The 23,995-nt window shown below is 34.8% G+C and overlaps 1 protein-coding gene across 3 annotated transcripts in view; it reads right to left on the bottom strand.

Annotated features, from left to right (window-relative positions):
• The window catches only part of USP34 (ubiquitin specific peptidase 34), a 249,644-nt gene that overhangs the window by 57,312 nt on the left and 168,337 nt on the right, over positions 1-23,995 (bottom strand). For 2 of the 3 annotated variants that reach the window (XM_078444514.2, XM_078444516.2), the window contains 10 exons: positions 23,278-23,360; positions 20,042-20,082; positions 19,787-19,911; positions 18,642-18,794; positions 17,370-17,474; positions 16,046-16,101; positions 15,829-15,949; positions 4,952-5,135; positions 4,312-4,475; positions 353-418 (listed from right to left, as the gene is read on the bottom strand). In XM_078444514.2, the coding sequence (XP_078300640.2) occupies positions 353-418; positions 4,312-4,475; positions 4,952-5,135; positions 15,829-15,949; positions 16,046-16,101; positions 17,370-17,474; positions 18,642-18,794; positions 19,787-19,911; positions 20,042-20,082; positions 23,278-23,360 (1,098 nt within the window). The remainder of the gene's footprint in view (positions 1-352; positions 419-4,311; positions 4,476-4,951; positions 5,136-15,828; positions 15,950-16,045; positions 16,102-17,369; positions 17,475-18,641; positions 18,795-19,786; positions 19,912-20,041; positions 20,083-23,277; positions 23,361-23,995) is intronic. The other variant, XM_078444515.2, reaches the window with a different exon arrangement.

The following is a 23,995-nucleotide window of genomic DNA, read 5'->3' as shown; positions in this document are numbered from 1 at the left end:
AGAATAAACACTGTAAGATTTGCTAATTTTTAAAGATCGATTAGTTTTATACTTTTGAGGGTGGGAATTAAGAGGAACAAAGAAAAATCAATCAGAAAACTATGGGGGTGAATGTGACACTGTGATGCGAAAGGGACCGGACACAAAGAATTTTTCAAAGGACAAATTAACAGAATGCAGATAATGGAGATGTAACTGTTAAAAGTTACTTTTAACAAATTACTGACAAATTCAACTCGAAAAATAAGAGTATACAGTCGGGGCAAGTCCAATACAAATGAACTTCATTTAATGTTTTCAACTTATACAGGTTATATCTAATTAGTTTTCCATACACAGTTTTCAAACATACCATTAAATATGTAAACATTTTTTGAAGCTCCAGAAGAGTGGTCTTATGCTTCATATCTTCTGAATACTGGAAATCAAGAGAAAATTCTCTATTAAAACATACTGATAGCAAATTAGACATTCTAGTAAATAAAGTATTACAATGTGTTTAATACCATATCTGTTTTCATTATTTTAGCTTTGTGTAGGAAAAAATACAGTCTATTCTTTACTTATTAGCAAGTTAGCATTTTAAAAATTGGAAGATTTTGCTCATTATATAAATATAGCCATCACTATTCTGTAAGAAAATGGAATAAAGAGATCTTAAAAAATAATTGCTTTCTAGATCAACACTCATTTGGTGCAATGCTGATTTCACAAGTTGGTAACTGTGCAAAAACAGAAAACATCTTAGGTGTGCAAAAAACCTGTTTTCTACAAATAAATCCATACATTTAAAAAATTCATTATAATACATGACATCTCACCATCATCTAGTTGTATCTTTCTTTTTTTCTAGAAGAGTATATCTTTAATACTGTAGAAAAATTACTGGTCAAGATGCTTGAAAATCTTCTATATATTCAAGTATCATTAACTGCGATTCAGGTATCTTGACTAGACTTATTCACTAGAGACTTAGTCTTCAACACCAGTCTTACAGCCACTTATTAGATATACTCAATCTCATCCAAATATTAAAATAAACCTAAACCTATATACCTCATCCAAATATTAAAATCAACCTAAACCTATGAAGTACTATCCTCACTACAAACTGCCTGTCATAATTTTGAAGAAGCTCTGATAGTCTCATGGAATAATAAGCCTCCCACATGCCAGAAGTATACACTAGTTATTTGCGTCAATTTTGTGGGGAGTGTTAAGTAATGTGGTTCTGCTATTTTGGAACTTATAATCAAACCGAGGACATAAGGATACTGAAATAGGAGTCTATTCAACATATAGTTACCACAAAATTATATGATATGAAGTACAATGGGAATTGAATAAAAGGAACCAACATTATTGGCAAAACAACAATAGTAATATTCCCGGCATATGGGAGGCTTAATACTCCATGAGATTAGAGTAGCAGTCACACAAAACAACATCTTCCAATATGGAACAGAACTGACACATGCAAATTATTCAAAATTCAGAATACAAAAATGGCCAGGATTTATATTTATAAAGACCTGGATTTATATTTTCATTGCTGGAGGTGAAGTATTAGTTGGCTGAAGAACAGAAGTGACAGAATTCTTCTAAACTAAGAAAAACCAAGAATATTTTATTATGTGTAAGTTCTAAATATATACCCTACATATGTATTACTACTTAAGGAAATACATGTTTGTACCCATTAGGATGGCTACTGTCAAAAAAACAGAAAACAAGTTTCAGCAAGGCGTGTGAAGAAACTGGCACCTTTGTGCATTGCTGGTAGGAATATAAAATGGCACAGCGACTATGGGAAAGCGGCAGGGTGATTCCTCAAAGAATTAAACACAGAATTCCCATATGATCCAGCAATTCCACTTCTGGGTATGTATAAAAAAGAAGTGAAAGCAGGAACTCAAAAGGTATCTGGATACTCATGTTCATGGAAACCTTATAAAAGCCAAAAGATATAAGCAACCCAAAAGCATCTGACAGATGAATGGATAAACAAAACGTGGCATTTACACACTATGGAATATTGTTCAGCCTTAAAAAATCAGGAAATTCTGATATATGCTACCACATGAAAACCTGAAGACACTATGCTAATAAGATTATATGATTCTACTTAAGTGAGGTACCTAGGACAGTCAAATACATAGAGACAAGTAGTACAATAGAAGTTGCAAGGGGTTTGGGAGAAGGGAGAATGGGAAACAGTTTTAGTTGGGGGAAGTGAAAAAATAGCTGAAACTGATGGTGGTGAATACAAAGTGAATGTACTAACTACCACAGAACTGCATACTTATATATGGTTAACATGGTAAATTTTAGTGATGTATATTTTACCACAATTAAAATACATGTAAAGCTTTCTTTAACCTTTCTGTGAACATCAGATAAGGAAATGAAAACAATGTTTACATGTAAATAATCAAGTGAACATTTGACTAGAGTAGTTTCCAAAGTCATGTCAAATTCTATTAAGAATTTTTCATATAGAGGGTGCTTGGGTGACTCAGTCAGTTTAAGTGTCCAACTCCTGATTTCAGCTCAGGTCATGATCTCCCAGTCTGAGACTGAGACCCACATCCACGGAGCCTGCCTAAGATTCTCTCTTCCTTTGCCCCTCCCGTGCGTGTGTGTGCATTTTCTCGCCCCTCCCCCCACCAAATTGTTTATGTAGAGAGAAGCCTAAGTTTATTTATTTTATTTAAAAAAATTTGTTTAACGTTTATTTATTTTTGAGAGAGAGAGAGAGAGACAGACACAGCATGAGCGGGGGAGGGGCAGAGGGAGAGAAGGAGACAGAGAATCTGAAACAGGCTCTACGCTCTGAGTTGTCATCACAGAGCCCAAAGCAGAGCTTGAACTGTGAATGGCGAAATCATGACCTGAGCTGAATGAAGTCAGACACCGAACTGACTGAGCCACGCAGGCGGCCCTAAGTTTACTTGTTAACCAAAACACCATTTATGAGACCTACTCCCAATTAGCACATCTGAACTTCTGAGTGTTATCTGGTGCTACGTATTAATTCCTGAAACTGCTAACAACAGCTAAACGGTGATCATTAATATGAGGAAGAGAAATCGCAAAGAATGGTCATGTTAACAGCTAGAAAAAAACAAAACAAAACAAAACACTGAAACTATGGGACCATGAAACTCTTTGATCATAACTAGCTCTATAAAATTAAGCAGATGGGGCCACAAATTTTGTGACAAAAATTTCCATATGCTAAATGAGTCAGTTATTCAAATACTTCTAAGCATGATCAGTCTCAGATGATAATCTTAAAAGCATTAATATAACTAAAGCTCCCCATCCCCTGCAAAAAAACCCCACCTGACTATACTGTAACTTGGAGACTTTGAAGCTGAACTTAAACATATTAAGGATACGGGGCGCCTGAGTGATCAGTGGGTTGGGCTTCTGACTTCAGCTCAGGTCATGATCTCACGGTTTGTGAGTTCAAGCCCCGCATCAGTCTCTGTGCTGACAGCTCCCAGTCTGGAGCCTGCTTCAGATTTTGTGTCTCCCTCTCCTTGCCCTTCCCCATTCAGACTCTTTCTCTCTCAAAAATAAAGATTAAGAAAAAAATTAAAAAAAAAAAAAAAGTCCTTCCCATCAAAACACTACATATATATTTAAAAAAAAAAAACAAATTAAGGATTCAATGAAGGTACATAAAGAATTGCAATACTTTTTTAGGGAGGATAAATCAGGACATCAAGATGACATGATGAAGGAAAACAAAAAAGCAAGGACAGGCATAAAGTAAATTTGCCAAGAAATTATGTAAGTAGTGCAGAAGGCAAACTAAAAAACACTCCATGAAAAAGAATAAAAAGAATGAAAACCAGAAATAACAAGTTAAGAAAAATAACACGAAGCAGCATTTACCCAAATAAACTAGGCCCACTGGCAAATTTACTTTGGAATAAAAATAAAAGAAATAAGTGATTCTGGTATATTCCCCTACTTTGTTTTAGGCTTTGCTTATTTTGTATGTGACGAAAATTTGTATTTATTTTTACTGAAAATATGTTCATTGTCTACATGGAGTATATATAGTCTACAACTATGTTTCCCCTTGAGAAATAAAGAAATTATACTACTATGTTAGGAGTACTCTATTAAACTGTAATAATAATTAAGACATACACAAGCTACCTAGCTATATAATCAAATATTGTCATTTAATTCATAAATTATTTTCTCAATGTTTTATTAAACTGAAATAATCAAGATTTAACAAAATTTAAAACTTTTCTTTAATACTTTTAATTCTGAAAGTGAGGAAAAATGTACCTTTGCAGTGAAGACAGCCTGTCTGGCCTCAGGTATCATATAAAGTTGCTGAATAGTAGAAGCCAAGTAACAAGTAGCTCCAAGGTTAGTCAGGCCAACAAATCTACACTCAGCACGAACATCTTCGTGAGGCCAGTAGTCCCATTTATAAGGTGCATGGGCTGCTGAACAAAAAGGGAGGAAAGGATCCCCCCGCCCCCCACCGAAACAAACTATTAAACATAATGTATTTTGCTTTTAATGATGGCCACTACTCTCTATCACTTTAGTTAATATACATAAAACATTATATATAACCTGAAACTAATGTAACACTGTTTCAACTATACTCAAAAGAATAAGATACAAAATTAGTAAAAACAATTATAAAAACATTCATTCCCTAAAAATCCAAAAGAATGTTAAAATCTGATTTTACTTGGCACTATATTATTTAACCAAGAAATCCCTACGTATTTCAGATACCTACAAAAAGTCCTTTACACCTGTTTTTAAAAAATCGATGTTATTTTTTTAACATCTTAGAAACAACAGTTTATAAAGTTAAAGTGTGTTAACAGTGGATTCTTTAAGACATGCCCTTCAAAATCTCTTTTCCGCGTCCAAACATTAGAAAGATTAAAAGGAAAAGAATGCTTACACTGCATGTGTTGTGCCATAACCCAGTTGTGTATTAGCCTGTAGTTTTCAACAGATCCCTTCACCATCTCTACTAACAAATCATAAGCAGCAGCTCTGGAAGAATGTGATTTGCACTTTGGCTGTTGTCTGTCTTTTAGACTAGGCAACAAGAACAGGAGATTGAAGATATCTCTTAAAAATTCCTGGAAAAAAGAGAAAGACCAAGTATATTATCTAAAATTACATTTTAATTATATTCCAAATATAACGAATAACTTATACACAGTGAACTAGACTACATGACAATCTACAATTTTCTAAAAGGCTGTTTAAAAACTTAGAGCAGCATCATATAAAAAGTTTCCCCAATGTTCATTTCTCTTAAAGAAAACAGAATGAGTAAGGATCACCTTTACTCTTCCTTCTCAATACCTAATAGGCTCTTTCTTAGATTCCCATCTATAATGCTATTATTTTCCACTCCATTAAGTGACCAAAAGTTTTTGTTGAGGACTCATTATGTCCTATCTTGACTGCCTCTTCATTTCCTTCAGTTTCTCTGTATTTCACTCTAACAACAGTAACAGCACCAAAAGTAGCAACTTCTCCTAATGAGCAGTTATTGTGCCAGATACTACTCAAAGGCCCCCATACCAAAAACAGAGAAGATCAAAAACCTTGCTTGGAGTCACAGAGTTTAAAGACGCCAGAGTCAGGATTTCAGACACCAAGCTCTCACTTTCTATCCTAGTGAACTGAAGTGCAAGGTTTTATCATCCTAGACGTATTTTTCTCTAAATCTGATCTGCTTAAGAAAGGGTCAGGTCACCTTTCCAACCTGTTTTTCTAATTATTTCTCACACACCTCAAATACTACTATGGTACACTGTTCTGGGCTATAAAATGTCCTGGTGTACTGCGTAGAAAAGAGGTACTGTAGTTAACACTGACATTCTCCTAGCCTTAGAAAGCCTGGATTGTAAGGTGGCCCCTGGCTGTAATGTGAAAATTTGAATGGTGAATAGTTCCCTCCTCTGATATACAACTTTTCCTAAGTGATAAAAGTGGCTCACTGTGCCTTTTGTATTTGGATTATACTGAATACCTGCTTTTCACCTGGGAGTCCAGAATTTCAGATACTGTGGTCGGTTACACAGGTACTATAAATGACAATCCCCACCACTTCACCCTGCCTAAAACCCTGACTTGTAGGTTCAAGACAGCTTCCCCGGTAGACAAAACCTCTCACATGTTGTCACACTCATCGCTGAGGAAATTAAGCACATCCTGTGCAACTCCAAGAAGACAGGACTCTTGGAAATATGTAGCTGTTTTCCACCAGAGTTGCCCAATCCTGTCTTTTTCTGTCACTGATTTCATTTTGTATTATTTTGTTGTAATAAATATTAGCCATGAGTACAACCACATGCTGATTCCTTGGAGTGATTCCCTCAGTAAATCACTAAATCTGGTGGTGTCCTGGGAGCCTCTGAGACAGGCACCAAATAAAGGACAATCTGAAATATTTTCCCATTAATGATCTCACCTCTTCCATCTCACTATTGTCAAAGAAAGTACAAAGTCCTGTCTTTGCAAGGAAAAGTATGTCAGGCTAAGAAATATGGAATGTTTCGGTTGCTCAGTCGGTTAAGAATCCACCTTCAGTTCAGGTCATGATCTCATAGTTTGTGAGTTTGAGCCCCGCATCAGGCTTCACGCTGTCAGCATGGGATTCTCTCCCTCTCTCCCTCTTTCTGCCCCTCATTCACTCATGTCTTCTCTCATAAATAAATAAATAAATAAATAAATAAATAAGAAAGAAAGAAAGAAAGAAAGAAAGAAAGAAAGAAAGAAAGAAAGAAAGAAAGAAATATGGAAAGTGACTAGGGTCTACTTCATACAGCTGACAGACTGATAAGACTGTATCTTGCCTATATTAGAATTCAGAGGTTAGAGCACTGTCTTTGAGACACAAGATAACACATTTACTTCAACTGGAAAAACAGGCAAATTCACTCAAAAAGAAGTAGAATTGGCTAATAACTAGTGTAAAATGAACTATCTTTGCTAATCAGTTTAAATCCAGAAATTGAACGAGTATTAAATACCTACAGCTCCAAAGCTTTAATAAAATATATTTAAATCTTTTGATAAGATAAAAAATATTTTATCAGAAATATTAGGCTGGTAAAAGCATAATGAAATGAACACTATTTTTATTTTCCTTACTCTGAGTTTACTGGAAAAGCAGGTGTCTCTGTGAAAAAGTAACCTATATATATGTCCATTTGATAAATAATGGTAAGACCATTTTGATATATTTCACAGAAAGAAGAACCTCAAATTGCTGAGAGAATACTAAAAATAGTTTCTGATAATAGATCACAGTGTGATTTTAACCTGTACTTCAGAAGAAATTCAAAGATTAAATAACACTGTTAAAATTTCCAGGGCGCCTAGGCGTCTTAGTTGATTAAGCATACAACTCTTGGGGCGCCTGGGTGGCGCAGTCGGTTAAGCGTCCGACTTTAGCCAGGTCACGATCTCACGGTCCGTGAGTTCGAGCCCCGCGTCAGGCTCTGGGCTGATGGCTCAGATCCTGGAGCCTGTTTCCGATTCTGTGTCTCCCTCTCTCTCTGTCCCTCCCCCGTTCATGCTCTGTCTCTCTCTGTCCCAAAAATAAATAAACGTTGAAGCATACAACTCTTAATTCAGCTCAGGTCATGATCTTATGGTTTGTGAAATCAAGCTCCACATGGGTCTCTGTGCTGAGAGCAAGGAGCATGCTTGGGATTCTCTCCCTGTCCCTCCCCCACTCAATCTATCAAAATAAAAAATTAACATTTAAAAAAAATGAATAAAAACCAAAACTTCCATTCTCACTGTAAACATATAAACAAGGCTTAAATTTCCATTATGTAAATAAACTTTCCCAGAATTTATGTTTATAAAAATATAAAGTAGGAGGAGAATTAATGAACACACATTCTCCCTTATCAAATAATATCCACCTATAACTATATAAATTAATTTTAAAAGGCTCATTCTTGTTAACACAGTCATTTTCAATCAAATTTCATTAAAAAAATTTTTTTAATGTTCATTGAATTTTGAGAGAGAGAGAGACAGAGCATGAGCAGGGTAGGGGCAGTAAGAGAGGGAGACACAGAATCTGAAAAAGGCTCCAAGTTCTGAGCTGTCAGCACAGAGCCCAACACAGGGCTCGAACTTGGGAAGAGGGAGATCATGACTTGAGGCTAAGTCAGATGCTCAACTGACTGAGCCACCCAGGTGCCCCTCAAATTTCATTTTAGTGTTTCATACTCTTGGCAAAATCTGAGGTATATTTGGACTTGCCTATGGTTCTGCAAAAGAGTGCATGCTTCGGGTTGCGATTCTCGGCTACTCCCAAATAAACTCATTTTTGCTGATTTTAAAATAACTGGCAGGTTTAAAAAAAATTTTTTTTAACCTTTATTTATCTTTTTTTTAATTTTTTTTTTAAACGTTTATTTATTTCTGAGACAGAGAGAAACAGAGCAAATTTAAAACAGGGGAGGGGCAGAGAGAGAGAGGGAGACACAGAATCCGAAACAGGCTCCAGGCTCTGAGCTGTCAGCACAGAGCCCGACGCGGGGCTTGAACTCACGGACCGTGAGATCATGACCTGAGCTGAAGTCGGACACTTAACCGACCAAGCCACCCAGGCGCCCCTAACCTTTATTTATTTTTGAGAGAGAGACAGACAGACACACAGAAAGAGTGTGAGTGGGGGGGAGCAGAAAGAGAGGTAGACATAGAATCCAAAGCAGGCTCCAGGTTCTGAGTTGTTAGCAGAGCCTGACGTGGGGCTGGAACCCATGAGCCATGAGATCATGACCTGAGCCAAAGCTGGATGGACACTTAACCGACAAGCACCCCTGGCAATTTTGTTTTTTAAGGTTAATATTACGTGGTGATCAGAAGTGGAATGCAAAGACCCCCTAACAACTCCGAGGCTAGTGAACAAAACATGCCAGTACCAACAGAGCCAAATGGGCTCACTGCTCCCCTTTGAGAATTCTACATATCCTGCTAGGATGACTTACACAGAGAGAACATCAGCTTTGCCACCCCACAAGTTCATGAGAAGGAAACCTCTAAAATCATGTACAAGAACAACTATCCTAAAACAGCTTTAACCCAGATATAACAAAGAATACACACTACGAATAAAAAGAGAAAGGTTCAGAGAAAAAATGAGATATCCTAAACCCATTCTGTTGTTACTAATCAAATTACAAAATAGCCTTTATAAAAATATTTCAAGATAAAGCTGCTTCTGTTTTTGAGACTGAAAAAAATTTTAAAAGTATGACAAAATTATTGCTATAGACCACCAACTATTTTTAATGTAGAAGATGAAGAACTTTTGACAGTTGATCAAGATACAAATTTCCTTCTATAAAATGTTACTAAAAACAATTTTTTTACAAATAGTCTTATGTGTATATGAAAAAAATATATATTTATGTTGCTCTGATTGCCCATGTCCAAATTAATGTAATGTTAATAATAATTAAACACAGAAAAAATTTAAGACAACACCATGAGGTCATAAGAAATAAATATTTTTTTCTATTTCAACAAACCACTGGAAATTAGAGTTGATGGGGATTAAGGTGTGCACTTGTGATGAGCACCGGCTAAAATAAGGAATTGTTAAATCACTGTATTGTACACCTGAAACTAATATAACATTGCATATTAACTAACTGGAATTAAAATAAAAACTAAGTAAAACAAACAAACAAAAAAACATGAGTTGAAAAATCTATAAATTTTTTTTAAATTTAAAAATATGCACAGAAACACCTATGGTTTCTCAAAATTCTTCAAAGCTATGTGAGCAATACAAGTTTGAAGACCAATATTATAAAAATGATCTCCTGTGGGGGCACCTTGGTGGCTCAGTCGGTTAAGCATCCAACTTCAACTCAGGTCATGATCTCACAGTTTGTGAGTTCGAACCCCATGTCGGGCTCTGTGCTGATAGACTATCTGTGTCTCATTCTCTCTCTGCCCCTACCCCACTTGTGTTCTCTCTCTCTCAAAAATAAATAAATAAATGTAAAATAATAGTAATAATAATAAATAATCGCCTGTGAACACAAAAGATGGACCATCTAGTTTTCCAAATTTACCTCTTATACTTCTTCAAACTCAAGCCAAACTGAACTTATAAATTTCCTGCACATATCTAGTGGTTTCCTATGACTTAGTTTTACTCATAGTCTTTTCTGGGACTTAAATGTTTCCTGCACTTTTCTACTTAAAAATACTTTATCCTGTATTACAAAAGGTGTACCTTCTTCAATTTTCCTAATCATGTAAGTGCTATGTGATCTTTCATAACCCTGATGGTCTCTTTAATATTAAGCTCTTATTTTTTACCTGAGCAATTGCAAATATCCTGAGCAACCATTATTTGAGAAGGTACATACAAATTTTGAATAAGGCAGGTTTCTCAATAATTATCTCCTGAAAAAATGAACCACTGTCAGTTCTTAACAATCGGGACTCAGTTGTTTTTTTTTTTTTTTCAATGTTTTTATATTTTATTTTTGAGAGAGAGAGAGACAGACAGAGTATGAGCAGGGGAGTGGCAGACAGAGAGGGAGACACATATTCCGAAGCAGGCCCCAGGCTCTGAGCTGTCAGCAGAGAACCCAATGCGGGGCTGGAACTCATGAGCTATAAGATATGACCTGAGCCGAAGTCAGATGTTCAACTGACTGAGCCACCCAGGCACCACCACTAGGACTGAGTCTTAACCATCAATCTGTTCAATATATATTTTTGTTGCTAGATACTATGCAATGTAGTAGAGATAAGAATAGGGTTTATATTTTTAAAGGGGAATTAGAAAAATCGAGGAAGAGGGCATAAAGAGTAAGGAAAAGAAGTAGCAGTAGTGGTGATAGTGGTGACCAAGACCGTATTTAGCCTGCATAGCCTAAAATACTTACTAAAAGGCTCTTTACACAAAATGTTAACTGATTCCTGAACAAAAGTAAATTGTCAATGAAATTTTTAAAGAATTCTTAATCAATAAAGCAAAATTGTTAAAGTAGAAAAGGTATTTTAAATATCTAGGAGAAAATGAAAACTTTTTTTTTTTTTTTTTCAACGTTTTTTTATTTATTTTTGGGACAGAGAGAGACAGAGCATGAACGGGGGAGGGGCAGAGAGAGAGGGAGACACAGAATCGGAAACAGGCTCCAGGCTCCGAGCCGTCAGCACAGAGCCTGACGCGGGGCTCGAACTCACGGACCGCGAGATCGTGACCTGGCTGAAGTCGGACGCTTAACCGACTGCGCCACCCAGGCGCCCCAAAACTTTTCTTAATATTACACCAAACCATGGGAATGCAAGCTGGTGCAGCCACTCTGGGAAACAGTATGCAGGTTCCTCAAAAAACTAAAAATAGAACTACCCTACGACCCAGCAATTGCACTACTAGGCATTTATCCAAGGGATACAGGTGTGCTGTTTCGAAGGGACACATGTACCCCAATGTTTATAGCAGCACTAGCAACAATAGCCAAAGTTCGGAAAGAGCCCAAATGTCCATCAATGGATGAATGGATAAAGAAGAGGTGGTATATACACGTGTATATACGTATACGTGTATACACGTGTATATATATACATACATACATGTGTGTATATGTGTGTGTGTGTGTGTGTGTGTGTGTGTATAAAATGGAGCATTACTCGGCAATCAAAAAGAATGAAATCTTGCCATTTTCAACTACGTGGACGGAACTGGAGAATATTATGCTAAGTGAAATTAGAGAAAGACAAAAACCATATGCTTCACTCATGTGAGGACTTTAAGAGACCAAACAGAAGAACATAAGGAGGGAAACAAAAATAATATAAAAACAGGGAGGGGGACAAAACAGAAGAGACTCATAAATATGGAGAACAAACTGAGGGTTACTGGAGGGATTGTGGGAGGGGGGATGGGCTAAATGGGTAAGGGGCACTAAGGAATCTACTCCTGAAATCATTGTTGCACTATATGCTAACTTGGATGTAAATTTAAAAAAATAAAAAATAAAATTAAAAAAATATATTATACCAAACCAACCACCTTAAACACCTCTCCACTTCCATATCTAATTGACATCTCAAATTTAACATGTCCAAAATGGACCTCCTGATTTTGAACCCACACTTCTCCCCTAAAACCATCTATCCTGAGATTTCCCTTTCTTATTAAATGGAATTACCATTCACTTAGTTTCTGAGGCTTAAAATTGTTAAGTCATTCTTAATTTCTCTCTCTCCCATCTCACAATCCTATCCAAATTTAAGTCTGTGAGCTCTACCTTCAATAAACATCCCAAATCCAACCACTTTTCACCATCAACCCTCTTCAGAACCACTCCAAACTTCCTAACTAGATCCCCAACATATTTGCCACCCTCCTAGATTTCTACATGGAGTCTAGATCCCAGAAAAGATAATACAAAATAATGGCTTTCAAAACATGCAAAGAAGCTCAACCTTACTCATAATCACAACTAAAAAACCCAAGAGAATATTTTTCACCTATCAGTCTGGCAGAAATGAAATATTTGATATTATACTGGATTGGCAGGAATGTGAGGAAATGGGCATTCATCCACAAACAGTGTAGGTGGGATCATAAATTGGCTCAGCATCCACTGAAAGCAACATGGTTATACTGACCAAAATCATAAAGGGACATACCCTATGAACCAGCAATTCTACTTCCAAAATTTTTTCTTAAAGATTTCCTAAGTGGAAGATGTTTATACACCTTCACTGCAATATCACTTATAAGAGCATAAGACCATTTTCATCACTAGGAAGATAGTGTGTGGGTGTACACACACACACACACACACACACACACACACACACACAGAAAAAAGAATATTATGCAGTTGTTAAAAAGAATGAATTAACTGTATACAGTATATACTGATACAGAGAATCTCTAAGGTAGGTGAAAAAAGCAAACTATAGAGCCACGTGTTTAGGATTTTAAATCTACAGACAGTAGTACATAATGGTCAGAAGCTTGGCCAAGTGAAGAGTATGAGTGACCTCAGTGAGACAAGTTGCTTAAACTGGTTATGCCTTAATTGTGTAATTTGTCCACATGGGGTCTACTAACAAAGGGCTCAAAACTTTGCCTAAGATTATTATTTAAATCAACAAAAGAAAGAAAGAAAAAATAAGCAGTCTTTTAAAAATATGGGTAAGAAAAACAAGAATTCTGGAAAAGACAGAAAAAGAATTTTTAATTCTTTTTAATATTTGCAAAGTACAGAGTTTTACAAATGAGAAGAAAAATGACAAAAGATACACAATGATTATGAACAGAAAAATTCACAAGTTAACACAAATACACAATACATAGCATACATACAAAGACACTCATCTTCAATAGTAATCAAAAACATAAAAAACTAAAGCAACGAGACTGCCACATGTAAGGAATGTGGGGATATCTGAGAAACAGAGATATTAGGAACATTCTAATACAGTGCAGCTGGAAGAATATACGGAAGGAACCTTTTGTAAACTAAGGTATTACAATTAAAATGAATCAAATTTACTTTTAAGAATATGAGTATAGAGGTGCCTGGGTGGCTCAGTCGGTTAACTGTCCAACTTTGGCTCAGGTCATGATCTTGCAGTTTGTGAGTTTGAGCCCAGCGTCAGTTCAGAGCCTGGAGACTGCTTCACCTTCTGTATCCCCCTCCCTCCCCTATTCATGTTGAAGGAAGGAAGGAAGGAAGGAAGGAAGGAAGGAAGGAAGGAAGGAAGGAAGAATGAAAGAGAACCTAAGTATAGGAGCGGTACCTGGGGGGCTCAGTTAAGCATCCAACTCTTGATTTTGGCTCAGGTCATGATCTCATGGTTCATGAGTTTGAGCCCAGCGTCAGTTCAGAGCCTGGAGACTGCTTCACCTTCTGTATCCCCCTCCCTCCCCTATTCATGTTGAAGGAAGGAAGGAAGGAAGGAAGGAAGGAAGGAAGGAAGGAAGGAAGAAAGAATGAAAGAGAACCTAAGTATACGAGTGGTACCTGGGTGGCTCAGTTAAGCATCCAACTCTTGATTTTGGCTCAGGTCATGATCTCATGGTTCATGAGTTTGAGCCCCTTATTAGGCTCTGCACTGACAGCATGAAGCCTGCTTGGGATTCTCTGTCCCTCTCTTTCTGCCCCCCCTCAACTCATGCGGCCTCTCACTCTCTCCCAAAAATAAACATTAAAAAAAGTGAGTAAAGGGGTGCCTGGGTGGTTTAGTCAGTTAAACGGCCAACTTTGGCTCAGGTCACGATCTCACAGTTCATGAGTTCGAGCCCCGCACTGGGTTCTGTGCTGACAGCTCAGAGCCTGGAGTTTCCTTCAAATTCTGTGTCTCTCGCTCTCTGCCCCTCCCCTGCTTGTTGTCTCTCTCTCTCTCAAACATAAATAAACATTTAAAAAAATTTTCTTAAATGAGTATATAATGGGACAGCTATGCAAAGATGTTGTTCCCTGCAGTTGCAGTTTTTTTTTTTACAACCAGTAACATAAATGTCAGTAATGTATTATTTTCCTCTTTATGTATTCAATCTTTTAAACATATTTTTTAACACATTCACTTTTTTAAGTGAAGAAAGAAGATCACAGAATGGTATTTTTGTAATATAAATTATTTGAGTATTTAATATATCCATGGAAACTCCTAGAAGCCATCCATCAGCTGAGCATCATGGCAAATCAAACTACATGGGGATCTTCTTTTGAACTATCTAAACATGTTTTCTTTCTTTACAATGATTTTCATGTTATAATATGTTATCAGAAAAATCAATATATTTACACTTTGGAATAAAAATGACATACTGGTTTATGTAACAGAATACTTCAACCAGCAAAACTAAATCAAATTATTCCCAGTGAGTTTTAAGGCAAAATTTAAAAATTAGGACCTAAAAGAAAGAGTACAAGAAGGGGCTTTGCTGAACAGGGAAAGTACCACAGATTTATCACCAGAATCCCTTACACCATCCCCATGAGGACTATCTTCCATCGTGGTTATTCCTATGTTTCTTACCACAGTTAGTAACCTCAAGAAAACAGCCATCCAAACCAAAACTAACTCCCTTAATGCAGACAATGACAAAAGTGCTAATGGCAAAGTAAATAACTTAATCTGAAGAGTAATTAGACATTTATAGATATAGAATCATTATGCATGATCTAGTATTCAATAGATTTTATGTCAAATGCGCTTTTAAAACATGAAACTAATAAAACAGATACTCTATAATGACCACTTATTAATTCCACTGTGCAAATTATTAATTCAAAATATTCAATCCTACAGAAACCGTACCACTGAAGTAGGGGTTGCCTTTCTTTCTTTAATTTTTTTTTTTTAACATTTATTTATTTTTGAGACAGAGAGAGACAGAGCGTGAACGGGGGAGGGGCAGAGAGAAAGGGAGACACAGAATCGGAAGCAGGCTCCAGGCTCTGAGCTAACAGCCCAGAGCCCGATGCGGGGCTCGAACTCACGGACCGCGAGATTGTGACCTGAGCCGAGGTCGGACGCTCAACTGACTGAGCCACCCAGGCGCCCGGGGTTGCCTTTCTATGTACAAGTCACAGGAATTAAAATTTGTTTCAGCATTCTAAATTTAAGCCTAAGATTTATATTTCTAGGGTTCATTTTATTCAATGTTCACTTTTCCTACCAGCAATAAAGTTCTAGCAACGTTTATGTTTGCATGTTTAAGATAATTTTAACATATCCACATACAACCCAACAACAAAAAAGGTTTCAATCATATTTCATATAGACATTTGATGTCTTAATACGTACCTGTCCTTCTCTTGAAAATTTAAAGGGTGGTTTGTGTTTAATGACACTTGTTGCAAGCCTTAAGAGTCCTGTAAGCCCATCATCTTCTATATTACCATCTTGATGATCAAGGATTTCCCTGCTACACAAAAAAGAACACACGCAAGATAGTTCACATAATTATGTCCTTTATATCTTTTTTCAACAATATAACTGTCAATCTCACATTTAAATTTACCTTCGGATACAGTCAGCCAAATGTCGTGCCAAAGCATCTAAGTCGAGGAGTGTGGTCTTAATACAAAGAGAAAATACAAAATTCAAATACATATATATATATTTTTTTTGTTTAGTAGCCAGAGATTACTAAAACAAAACACATCCTTTCCTTGTAAGAAGAATTCAGTCTCCCAAATACACGAATATACCATTTAAATTATAAATAATACAGTTATTCTTTACCTATACATGATGTCAATTAATAAAATTATAGTTGTAGGGGTGCCTGGGTGGCTCAGTCAGTTAAGTGTCCGACTCTTGGTTTTGGCTCAGGTCATATCTCACAGTTTGTGAGTTTAAGCCCACAACGAGCTCCACACTGACACTATGGAGCCTGCTTAGGATTCTCTCTCCCCCCCTCTGTCCCTGCCCCTCCTCTGCTGTTTATCTGACATCAATATTTTATGAATACTCAAGTAAATTAAAAAACACATTCAATTTTTTAAAATTATTTCTCAAATAAAAAGTAGAATACTTTAAGAATTCAACGTACACTGCTCCTTAAAAGAAGTGCAAACACTACAGGATTTTTTAAAATGTAAAGTATATGAAAGGCACTGGGATTAAAACACATTTTTAAAAATTTTTTAATTTTTAAGTAATCTCTACACCCAAGGTGGGGCTCAGATCTAACAGCCCCAAGATCAAGAGTTGAATGCTCTGCTAACTGAGCCAGCCAGGTGCGCAAATTAAAACACATTTTTTAAAAAGAGGGAAAATGTTTCCTAAATACCTAAATGTATCTTCTTTCTCATTTTGTTAGAGGCATTTTTGCTTACTAAATTTATGAAGGAGAAAAAACAAAAGTCTTAGGCGACAAGTTTGTCTTTGAAATTAATTTGTTTTAACCATCTCAAAATATTTTAGTCTAAGAAAATTAGATCAGTAAACTGATAGTTTACCTTAAATTCTATCTGAATTGCAATTTTATTTTACATATTCAAAACTCCAAATCCACATGCTATTACAGAAACCTGTATATTTACATTTAAAGTCTGAACTTCACATTCCAAGTAAGATTTTACATCTACAAATCCTACTCAGAAGAAAGGAAATTACTTCTAGGTACCAGATGAAGACACTTCAACAAAGGTCAAAGTAAAAAGAACAAAGGAATTACAGCAGAACAAAACAGTACAACTACAGTAAAATAATTACGGCATTTTCAACTCTTATAAAATGATAAAAATGCCCTTAAAAATAAGGACCTATATAAAGTCATAAACATACATGTGTATAATCCATCTCTATTAGCAAGTTAATGCATAATTTTCTGAACATACCTGACTAGCATCCTTTATATGTATATTGTCAACTAATTTGCACAACAACCAAAAATACTCTTTACATCCAGGTTTTAACATTGGTTCTTCTTCATAATCATCTATCTGTTAAAAAAAATTAAAACTCTGTGAAAACACTTTAAAAGGGGGAATAATTTAAAATTACAATACATCTAAGAAACTACAGACCTTACAAAAAAAAATTAAATCCCTGTAAAAGCAGTATTCAAAATTTAATAAAGTATGGAGAGAACACTTCTAGTTCCTGTAAAATTAGAATAACTACGTCCATAAATAAACGAGAACTTTCAGAAAAATATTACCCTCAAATTTCTTATAACCTGTGATGAATTAAGAATTCAATGAAAATGTATCAACAAAAGAAACCTACAGAACATGAGTATATACAAACCTACGCAAATGCAGTGGTCTTTTATAGTTTTGAAATATAAAACATAAAAAACATTTTACATATCTCACATACTTAATGACAAGTAAATATGGAGGAGAAAAATGTAAATCCTACAATGAATCATACTTCTGAGATTAGTAAAATTTACTTAATGAGCTATGAATTTATTACATGGTAGAAGAATTTTTTACGAAGCTAGGACATATACTGGAACAGTAAAGAAAACTGAAAATTTAGAATATCATAATGAAAGAATACTGCAAAAATCTGTGTTAGTAAATAAGAAAGCTTCATTTATCATGTTTTTATCATTTTATTTATTTATTTATTTATTTATTTATTTATTTATTTATTTATGTTTATTATTTGAGAAAGAGACAGAGAGTAAGCAGGGGAGGGGCAGAGAGAGAGGGAGACAAAGAATCAGAAGCAGGCTCCAGGCTCTGAGCTGCCAGCACAGAGCCCAATGCAGGGCTCAAATCCATGAATCGCGAGATCATGACCTGAGCCAAAGTCGGCCGCACAACCGACTGAGCCACTCAGGCGCCCCTTTATCATTCAATTTATTAACACAAGGTCCAAAACACAGTAAGAACAAATGCTATTTCCAAAACAGAATACCCATGAGAGATTCCACAGAGCTGAAATTAAAGCATACAAATTCCATTCCTAGGTGTAATGTGTCACTCAATATGTCCACAATGCTGCCACTTTAAGAACTTTATGACTATCCTCTTGGTAAAAACTACATACAGTGAACAAGTACTCAAAATTACTCCAAGTATATAATACAGTGATTAAAAGTTGACACAAAGAAAACTGCAGAAATAGAAACAGCTACTAAACACAGTAAAACTTACCCTGATAGGTTTGAGTGCTTGAGCATCGGGAAGAAATTTCAACAATGTTGAAGCAGCCAATAGCAGAAAGGACCGATTGATTGAGTCTCCTCCATCTAGCCCTGACAGAGATAACTTATAAAGACCATTGCAAGACTCATGACGGACAGCAGTCTAAATGAAAAAGAAAGTTCCAAAGACAGTATGAATTAAGTATTTAAAAGTTAATCTTTAAATATGTCAGCAGAAATAACATGTTAGATGGCTTCTTTAGTAATATATTTTTAAATGCAATATTCTGATCACATACTCACGCACATAAATATCAAATAAAGTACCCCAAAGTATACAGTAATATGTAGAAACATGTTAGAAATTCCCAAATATGGTCATGATAAAAACAAACATAATAACAACAAATACAAAAGGGACTAAGGAAAGGATATTCATAATAATTTATTTACAAAACTAAATAAAAAGAGAAAATATTTCAGAACAAGAAGCAATTTAGAAAGTACTTAACCAGAACATTTTACAGTTTCTAAGGGACTTGCCCAAATGTCACAATCATTACCTGGGACACAGCCAGAACAAGAATATGCATTCAACTCAGAGCTAAAGGTATTAAGACGAAGTGACCTAAAATAATGTGACTACTGTGGTTAAGTGTTTTATCAAGAATATGTTTCTACCATTTCACTTAGGAATATGGTATAAGCAACATCGAGATATGGTTAGTGAAAATTATATTGACCTGAGTGTTGACATCAAAATCAAAATATATTTGACTAATTTTTATTATCTCTTGTATCTAAGGATACACTCTAATTAAACAGAAAAGGAAAAAAAACTTCTCTAAAATATAAATTACCAAAATAAACACTCGAGTCCTTCCCAGAAAAAGATTTTCAAAATTCTAAAGCAAAATAATCAGTTTTATTTCAGAAAAAAGACAAATATGAATGTTACAGACTAACATTCACATTTACGTGTATATAGTTAAAACATAATGAATCTTAAAGTATTTAATAAGTATATTCCAGTTAATGGAATATATTTACGAAATCAAGTCCATTTGTTTCCATTAGCTCTTTTTTTTATTATCAATGCTAATAATATCAAATAATATGAAGAGTAATAGTTCTAATCTTCAATCCTTATCTTACCTCAGGAATAAGGAGAGTCAATTTCTTTAACCAATCTTGTAAATGGTCACTATCAGCAAGGCTAGATTTCACTAATGAACAGCAATGTGCCCAACTCACCAAGAGCCACATTGAATAATGTGAAACTAAAGAGAAATTAGAAAAAAATATGACTATAAGGATTTGTACTGTAAAGAAAACACAATGTTCATTATTAAACATTATCTAGTTACGCAAATCTTTATCTATTAAAAACTACTTTTGTAGAATCCTTACCTTCATGCCTAGACCTGTGATCGGACTGAGCTTTCAAAACTCTGTAAAGTAAAAAAAAAATCCACCACCACCAATTAAATTCAGCAATAAAATAAAAATGACTCAATTTATTACCACATATCCTTTCAAGTTATACAATGTACTCCCCCAAAAGAATAAATTTTAAGAAAAATATCTGTTTTTCCTATAGTCTTTATCTTTTAAAGAAACACTGGTAAAAAATTATTATAGACCACTCCATATGATTGTTCAGATTTAATGAACAATATCTGAGTGAATACAGTATTGACTGAAATAAGTGAACCCTCAGGAAATACTCAGGATTTAGTTACTAAAAACATGTATATTACAAAGAGAAAAGTTATAATGGTTTCGATTGCAAACTTCAGACTTCCAACTTTAAAAATAAAATCATACACTGACATATAATGCCCTTCCTTTAGTACTGTTAATGCCAATTTCTATCAGAAATGGTTAAAAGCAAATTATTAAAAAGTAGAGAAAACTAACTTAATTCTGTATTATTTTAGAACCATTTTTCTCCATACATTTAGTTACTTCAGTAGAAAATGTGCTACTACAATTTAAAGTATTAAAAACTTTCATTGTAACGAAACCAATAAATGGGGATTATTTGTCTTATAAATAAATAGTTTGGAAAAGAAAAAGCACTGATCTCTAGCATCCTCACTTTGTTATAATTAACAAAATACCTTTCAAACTCTCAAAAAGAAAGTAAAAAGTACTAAGATACAACTTATGTATCATATATTTGTCCGTATTTCATGTTTAGTTATTATCATATTGGCATAATCAACTTTACCAAAAGCAACCTACCCATCTTTTAAATATATAGCATAAGAAGATTTTTGATAACACAGGCAAAATATTTGCTCTAACTGCCTTAATTAATACAAACCTACCACCATATGAACTCAAAATGGGGGCCTATGAAAAGATAACGGTGCATGAACAGGCACTGAGAAAAAACAAGGATGAGGAGTGGTAGAATGAAAACAAGAATTGCCACAGAGTGAACCAGCTTGAATAGCAGAAGTTGGTAGCAAACCTGCATGTTTATTTTTTCTCGTGTGAGACTAACAAAGTCATGTGAACATTTCTTAATTCTCAAGAAATAAAACCAGATTAAAGCAGTTACTGAATTGCCTTGTTACCTCAATGTATTGTGGTATGTTGGAAGAGTGAGGTAGAGTGTGGGTTAGTGAGGACACAGAGGAAGAGTTAAGAATTATTTAAGTGAAGAGTATTGGTGGTGAGGGTATAAAATTTATCTGATCATACAATCAAAGGCATGTTATAGTAATCTCTTCATTTCTACATGCTGTCCATTCCTAAGTTTTATAAACAATGAGACAAAGTATCTGGTACTAAAAATACATTCTTGAGCAAGATCAGATATAGTTCATATAGAACTCAGTGTCTAGTGGATGGAGGTAGATATTGATTAAGCAATGAATGTGAATTCAACTGAGAGAGAGACCCAAAAAACAGGGTAAATTATAAAAGAAATAATCTTAAAATAATCATGCTATTTATATGCAACCACTGCCTATGAAGGTGACTTTTAAAAGCATCTAAAAACAGCTATCAGCTATTAGCCATGAATAAGGTCAAGCAATTTCAAACGTGTTTACATTAGCTTTATAAATCATTTGAGTATGATAGCAAACTTCAGCCCAACATAAATACCTACACAATATTTAGAAATTAATTTCACAACTTTAACTTATGTGATTATTAAAGGCATACAGTCAGGTACCCATGTATCAGTCAGCAATTACCACACTTGAATTTTTGCATTAAAATTTTGTACATTATTTTCAAAAAAAGAAATCTCCACTGTAGCCCAAATTAAATGGGATATCGCCTGGCTAAACTATATTCATATACACATATTTCCAGCTCTGTCCACCAAGGGCCTAGAAACAAGGAGTCCTCAGTAGCAATGAGTATACCAAGAACCCATATTTTGTTCCTCCCCAACAAGAACTACAGCTTCTTAAAGAAATGGCTGATTCCAGGACTAAGGTAGAGAAATTACATGCCTTGAGGATCTTACAGTGACAGGAAAAATAAAAAAGGACTCCTTCCCTCCACCCCAAATAATAGGGATATGTCAAAATGACCCATGAACAAGCTTGAGGCGGCCAGCTCAGGCATAATTTGAGTAAAGTGAATAGTAATAGTAATGAACTGCAACAAACCGAGTGAAAAATAATCCATTAATTCAAACTGATATGAAGTAAAAGGAAGAAGAGAAAACTCTTCTTCAAAACACAATGTCAACGAATAAGCATAAAAGGAATGGTTGTAAGTCAGAAAATCACTAGTTTCCAAACATTTACTAATAACTGAATTAGGCAAGAATCATCTCTGCTGAAAATGAATGAAAGTTTTATGAGGAGCAGCTTCCCACGGGTTACTTTTCATTAGAAAAAATCAGAAACCTTACTGTAAAGAAACCTGCAGGAAACAAAATAAACTAGTAAAAATTAATATCATTAATAATGGGACAAACTGACATCACCAGTTATGTATTGAGAAAGACACTTTACTTACAGAGTACTGCTGCTAAAAATGTCTATATTCCTGCTAAAAATGTATATAATCTGAATTTAATCATGAAGAACAATCAGGAAAACCTAAATTGAAAGGTGCTTTATAAAGCAACTGGCCTGCACTACTCAGAAATGTCAGTATCATGAGAGGCTAACGAAGTATCCCTGGGTAAAAGGAAATGGAAGAAATACAACCAAATGCAGTACATGATCCTAGACCAGGGGGGGAAAAAAACACTATAAAGAATATTAATGGGACAATTTGAGTGTGAACTATATATTAAATAACACTATCATAACCATGTTAAACTTGCTATATTTGAGTGTTTACTCCAATTATTAAGAAAATGTCCTGGTATCGAAGGATTACGGGTAAATGGTCATGATATCTGAACCTTACTCTCATAAAATTCAGGACAATATATAAATAAATATGTGCACAAAGACACACACACACACACACACACAGAAAATGAACGTTCATGATTATGCAATAAAAACTGACAAAATGTTGACAATACACAAATGAAGATGAACAGTAGAAAAGTTAAGATGCCCTAACAGTTTTTCTGCTCACTTAAATGTTTTCAACATGAAATTTTAAAACACTCCATTCTTACTACAAATACATACATAAATTATGTAAAAACTTCATACCTAGGAGCCAGATTATCATATGTATAAGTAACAGACATAAGTCGCTGAATCAAACTGGTTCCTTGGACAAGAACAAGAAATACCTTCAAAACAAAAAACATTACAAAAAAATCTTTAAATATGCTAAAACACAAAAATGCATTTTTAACCCAAAACTCCAAATTTGATTTTTATCTATGACAAAGAAAATCATACAGTAAAAATATCAATATTAGAAAATCAGAATTTTGCGAACAAACTTAAGAATAGCAACTTAAAAAAAATGAAAATTTAGAAATACAGAGGCCAAACTATTTTAGTATTATTATTATTATTATTTTACAAAACTATTCTTTGTATTTGACCCACAAATTCTTTACATGTCACCCACATGGGTGAAAAAAACATATTACACATGTCGGTGGTTTATTGGGGTGGTGAAGGAGAATTATACATTTTTAAATTTTGAAATAAGTAAGGCCAAGCAGCAACAGAGATCTCAACCATCCTGAAACAGAGAAAAAGATGAATACAGGGCATAGATTCTAGATTAAAAATCCTGAGGATCAATATTTAGTTTGCAAACTTTCAAGCTGCATGATTCTAATAAACTACTTAATTTTTAGGTATTAGTTCTTCTATATAATGGGAATTCTATATAATGTTCTATAGAGTTCTATATAATGGTAGAAAATAATTTGCTAATTTATATAAATAAAGAATTACTGACTCCCTTCTG

Source organism: Panthera onca, chromosome A3 (genome assembly GCF_046562875.1).
Source record: "Panthera onca isolate mPanOnc1 chromosome A3, mPanOnc1 haplotype 2, whole genome shotgun sequence".
Classification (NCBI taxonomy): Eukaryota; Metazoa; Chordata; class Mammalia; order Carnivora; family Felidae; genus Panthera; species Panthera onca.
This window is presented reverse-complemented; position numbering and strand designations above follow the sequence as displayed.